The 5,422-nt window shown below is 45.5% G+C and overlaps 1 protein-coding gene across 1 annotated transcript; it reads right to left on the bottom strand.

Moving 5' to 3' along the window:
• Positions 1 to 626: 626 nt before the first annotated feature.
• Positions 627 to 2,186, bottom strand: LOC137526086 (E3 ubiquitin/ISG15 ligase TRIM25-like). The gene has a single exon (XM_068247301.1). The coding sequence runs from the start codon at positions 2,184 to 2,186 to the stop codon at positions 627 to 629; it is 1,560 nt and encodes a 519-aa protein (XP_068103402.1).
• Between the last annotated feature and the right edge of the window lie 3,236 nt (positions 2,187 to 5,422).

Raw genomic sequence — 5,422 nt, 5'->3', positions numbered from 1 at the left:
CCCTAGGCCGTGGCCTTTCTGGCCTTTCCAGAAATCCGGCCCTGGTAGTGTCTGGATCACACCAGAAACAAGCTGCAGCTAATCATGCCAGATCTGACAATAATGTCAAACACCTAGTCTGCTGCATGCTTGGTCAGGGTCTATGGATAACAATTAACCCTGTATTAGAGGCAGAAGATCAGCAGGTCAGCCGGGCAATGTGCATTGTTTACAAAAAAATAAATATGGCAGCAGCCACCATATCTCTCTTACGGCAACAAAAGCAATAGTGGGTGTTTCTATAACTTGTGTCCATAACAGTGTCCCACCTGTTCTCTATTTCGACTTCTTTAATTATTCGACTGGTGGCCTTTTGAATAATTTGTACAGGAGGAGCTTGTAACTAAATGCATTCTGGGCATGCAAGAGTTCAGAACCCTACATGTCCAGTAAGCGATTCCTTCTACTGGGCATGTGGCTTTCCTGACTACCCAGTGCAAATGCTCACATGTTTTATACGATGGAGTAAAGAAGGAAGGCAAAGCAGATAACAGGAGGGATATCAGGGGCTGCACAGGAAGTCATAAAAGTTATAAGTTCACCCAGCATTATTTCATTTTACAACTCACATCCACTTGAGGTTCACTTTAACTGCAGATCTTCACCCAGGCACCATCATCCACAAAGAAGGCAGCATGTAAGGGCTCTGTAAAGGTGGCAGTGAAGGTGTACAGGTGTAGGATGGGATCACACAATTGGTAGAAAGATAAGCGTCCAGATCCGTAATCCAGATATACCCAGTATCTCGTGCAGGAGGACTCGCGAGGAAGCTGCTGTTGAGATGAATTATGAACAGCTGTAAACTTCCTTTCTGTGATACGCAAACCCCAGGACTTCTGGTTATCTCCAATGCTGGAGGTCTCTCCTTGCCTTTCCATACTCGTGTAGCATATTCCAAGTTCACATACTCCAGAGCCACCGATTTCTACTTCCCAGAAGTGCCGACCTGAAGGGAAGTTCTTAGTGCTCGTCACTTGACTCCAGTATTTAAATCTCCCTGGTAATTCTGTTTTAGTCTGAGGTGTGGTTGAAGATGATGCCATTTTTCGGTCATCCGAGACAGTGACATTTACATGCGCACTGTTGCCATCTAGAAGCATGTCTGACACCTTGGCTATATAGGATGCAGCTTTTAGGTTTGCATTGTTGATAAAATCTGTGATGGATTTGTGTACGGTCATTGAGACCAGGGCCCCATCCAGATCAGGGACAGAAGCATCTTTATTTTCTTTCAGGTCCTGATTTTTACAGAGATCATCTACATCTAGGGACTGCTGTTGGAGAAGATTTACTGGATTTGGGATGAGAATTAGCTGTTCAATGAGATCCTTCTTCCCGGATAGATCATCTTTTTGTGATACCAGCTTCTTGATCCTATCAGAAACGGTGACCTGAATTTGTTGTTCCCAACTGGAGATCTTGTTCTGGACTTGTGTCTCCTGGACCTGTAGATGTCTTCTGATCTCTTTGTACAAGTCAGTTGCTTTTTGTTTTTCAAGATCTGATTTTCCTTTCAATTTCCTGCTGTGGTCCTGCAGACTGTGGACTTTTTGGTCAATTTTCTGTATCCTTGGAGTCAGTTTATCTACCTGATTTCTCAGAGTCTCCTTTTTTTTATTAGCAGCATCTTCTAGAGAGATTGCGTCATGTCCTTTATGCTCTCCAACCAAAAAACAGTATGTACACAGACAGGTATCATCTTCAGTGCAGTAGAACTCAAAAGGTTTCTTGTGGATAGCACATTTCTTTATTTCAAATGAAGTGGTGGGTTCTACTAAAACATGATCCGCTTTGGTTCTGTTATGAGATGTTAGATGTTCTTCACACAGAGAGAACGCACAGTTCACACACGTCTTCACAGCAGGTTTAGGTGGTGAAGTAGTACAGAATGAACATGGAATCTTGCGGTTCTCCTGGTAAAGTTCGACTATGTTACAAAGCTTCCTGATCCTCTCTGGCTTTGGGCGCTGGAGATACTCAGTTCTACATTCTGGGCAGGAATAACGTCCAGAAGCCTTTTGATTATCCAGGACGGCCTCAATACAGGCCTGGCAGAAGATGTGCCCACATTTCAGCGACACAGGGTCCGCATAAAGGCTCAGACAGAAGGAGCAGTTCAGCTCCTCGCTCAGATCAGTGCAGGCCATGCTGGAGAGGAGGCAGCAGAAATGAAAGTGAAAAAATGTCTCACATTATAGGAAGGGTGTGGAGATTTCTGAGAAGAGTCAGCTTATTAACTCCTTGCAGTACTGCTCATTGAACATATTGAGCCTGACACACCTAAAGGGAGAAGGACATGGAGGCTGGCATATTTATTTCCTCTTTAAACAATGCACTTTGCCTGGCAATTGCCTGGCTGTCCTGCAGATCCTCTGTCCAGTGGCGTACCTAGGGCATTTGGCACCCGGTGCTGGGTATTAAAAGACACCCCCCCCCTAAAAATGGGCGTGGCCACAACCTGCGGCGTGCTTCGCAGCAAAACAATGGGCGTGTTCATGACCATATGAGGGCGGAGCTAACTGTATTTTAAAGTATTAGCTAGTATAGTTGCCCCCAGTATAGCTGCCCCCAGTGGAGCTAGTATAGTTAGAGCTAGTATAGTTAGAGCTAGTATAGTTGCCCCCAGTATAGCTAGTTTAGTTGCCCCCAGTATAGCTAGTATATTTGCCCCCAGTGTAGCTAGTATATTTGCCCCCAGTATAGCTAGTATAGCTGACCCCAGTATAGCTGCCCCCAATATAGCTAGTATAGCTGCCCCAAGTATAGCTAGTTTAGTTGCCCCCAGTATAGCTAGTATAGCTGCCCCCAGTATAGCTGCCCGCAGTATAGCTGCCCCCAGTATAGCTAGTAAAGCTTCCCCCAGTATAGCTAGTTTAGTTGCCCCCAGTATAGCTGCCCTCAGTATAGCTAGTTTAGTTGCCCCCAGTATAGCTAGTATAGCTGCCCCCAGTATAGCTAGCATAGCTGCCCCCAGTATAGCTAGTATAGCTGCCCCCCAGTATAGCTAGTATAGCTGCCCCCCAGTATAGCTAGTATAGCTGCCCCCCAGTATAGCTAGTATAGCTGCCCCCCAGTATAGCTAGTATAGCTGCCCCCCAGTATAGCTAGTATAGCTGCCCCCCAGTATAGCTAGTATAGCTGCCCCCAGTATAGCTAGTATAGCTGCCCCCAGTATAGCTAGTATAGCTGCCCCCTGTATAGCTGCCCCCAGTATAGCTGCCCCCCAGTATAGCTGCCCCCAGTATAGCTAGTATAGCTGCCCCCAGTATAGCTGCCCCCGAAATAAATATAGGGTGGGCAACCTTTAATGCTGAAACAATATCATTCTTTATTTAAACATTTGTACACATATTACATTTATTTAAAGAAGATAGCACTTCTTTTCCGAATTCCACAGTTGTACCTGCTGCCGGATCAACTTTATAATGAGTTATGAACGTATGAATGGTAGACCAATTAGCTGCTCTGCAGATGGTTTCTGGAGATACCCTGGCATATGCTGCCCATGATGAGGATATTCCCCTAGTCGAATGGGCCTTTATTTCTTCCGGTGGCTCCCTACCGTCCGTTTTATATGCTATTCTTATTGCTCTTACCAACCAAGTGGCAATTGTCCTTGTTGTAGCCGCATGACCTTTTCTATATCCTGCCGGGATAATAAACAGTCTTTCCGTTTTGCGTATCTCCTTGGTTCTTACTAGGTAATCTGTCAATATTGTAGGAATATCGAGAGATTTTGGATTCTCTATTGTGTCATCTATGAAATTTGGTAAGTTCCACTCTTGATTAAAATGATAGGAGGTTGCCACTTTAGGAATGAACTCCTGTACAGGTCTGAGGGTCACTCTATCCTGAAAGAATTGTAGATATGCATTAGCGCAAGAAAGTGCTTGTATTTCTGAGATTCTCCGAGCTGAATGAGGAATACTACTTTAGTTGTCAGATTCTGTAGCGTACATTGCTGTAATGGCTCAAATGGTGGTTTACTTAATCCTTTTAATACTAACGGCAGATCCCACTGTGGATACAGATTTTTCTTTGCTGGCCTTAATTTTGTTACTGCTTTGATAAATTGGATGATCAGGGGGTGAAGTGCCCATCTTTGATCAGTAAGTGCTGATATTGCGGAGATATGTACTTTAAGTGTGTTTACTCCCAGTCCTAGATTCAGACCCTGTTGTAGGAATTGTAATACTTCTGTTACTTCTGGTTAGTGTTGGGCGAACATCTAGATGTTCGGGTTCAGGCCGAACATGGCCGCGATGTTCGGGTGTTCGACCCGAACTCCGAACATAATGGAAGTCAATGGGGACCCGAACTTTTGTGCTTTGTAAAGCCTCCTTACATGCTACATACCCCAAATTAACAGGGTATGTGCACCTTGGGAGTGGGTACAAGAGGAAAAATTTTTTTAGCAAAAAGAGCTTATAGTTTTTGAGAAAATCGATTTTAAAGTTTCAAAGGGAAAACTGTCTTTTAAATGCGGGAAATGTCTGTTTTCTTTGCACAGGTAACATGGTTTTTGTCGGCATGCAGTCATAAATGTAATACATATAAGAGGTTCCAGGAAAAGGGACCGGTAACGCTAACCCAGCAGCAGCACATGTGATGGAACAGGAGGAGGGTGGCGCAGGAGGAGAAGGCCACGCTTTGAGACACAACAACCCAGGCCTTGCATGAGGACAAGAAGCGTGCGGATAGCAATTTGCATTTTGTCGCCATGCAGTCATAAATGTAATACAGATGAGAGGTTCAATAAACAGGGACCGGAAACGCTAACCCATCACAGATGTTCATTGTTCATGTTACTTGGTTGGGGTCCGGGAGTGTTGCGTAGTCGTTTCCAATCCAGGATTGATTCATTTTAATTTGAGTCAGACGGTCTGCATTTTCTGTGGAGAGGCGGATACGCCGCCGATCTGTGACGATGCCTCCGGCAGCACTGAAACAGCGTTCCGACATAACGCTGGCTGCCGGGCAAGCCAGCACCTCTATTGCGTACATTGCCAGTTTGTGCCAGGTGTCTAGCTTCGATACCCAATAGTTGAAGGGTGCAGATGGATTGTTCAACACAGCTACGCCATCTGACATGTAGTCCTTGACCATCTTCTCCAGGCGATCGGTGTTGGAGGTGGATCTGCACGCTTGCTGTTCTGTGTGCTGCTGCATGGGTGTCAGAAAATTTTCCCACTCCAAGGACACTGCCGATACCATTCCCTTTTGGGCACTAGCTGCGGCTTGTGTTGTTTGCTGCCCTCCTGGTCGTCCTGGGTTTGCGGAAGTCAGTCTGTCGGCGTACAACTGGCTAGAGGAGGGGGAGGATGTCAATCTCCTCTCTAAAGTCTCCACAAGGGCCTGCTGGTATTCTTCCATTTTGACCTGT

This window comes from Hyperolius riggenbachi, chromosome 7, assembly GCF_040937935.1.
Source record: "Hyperolius riggenbachi isolate aHypRig1 chromosome 7, aHypRig1.pri, whole genome shotgun sequence".
Lineage (NCBI taxonomy): Eukaryota > Metazoa > Chordata > Amphibia > Anura > Hyperoliidae > Hyperolius > Hyperolius riggenbachi.
Note: the sequence above shows the minus strand (reverse complement) of the source record. Positions and strands in the feature narration are given on the sequence as shown.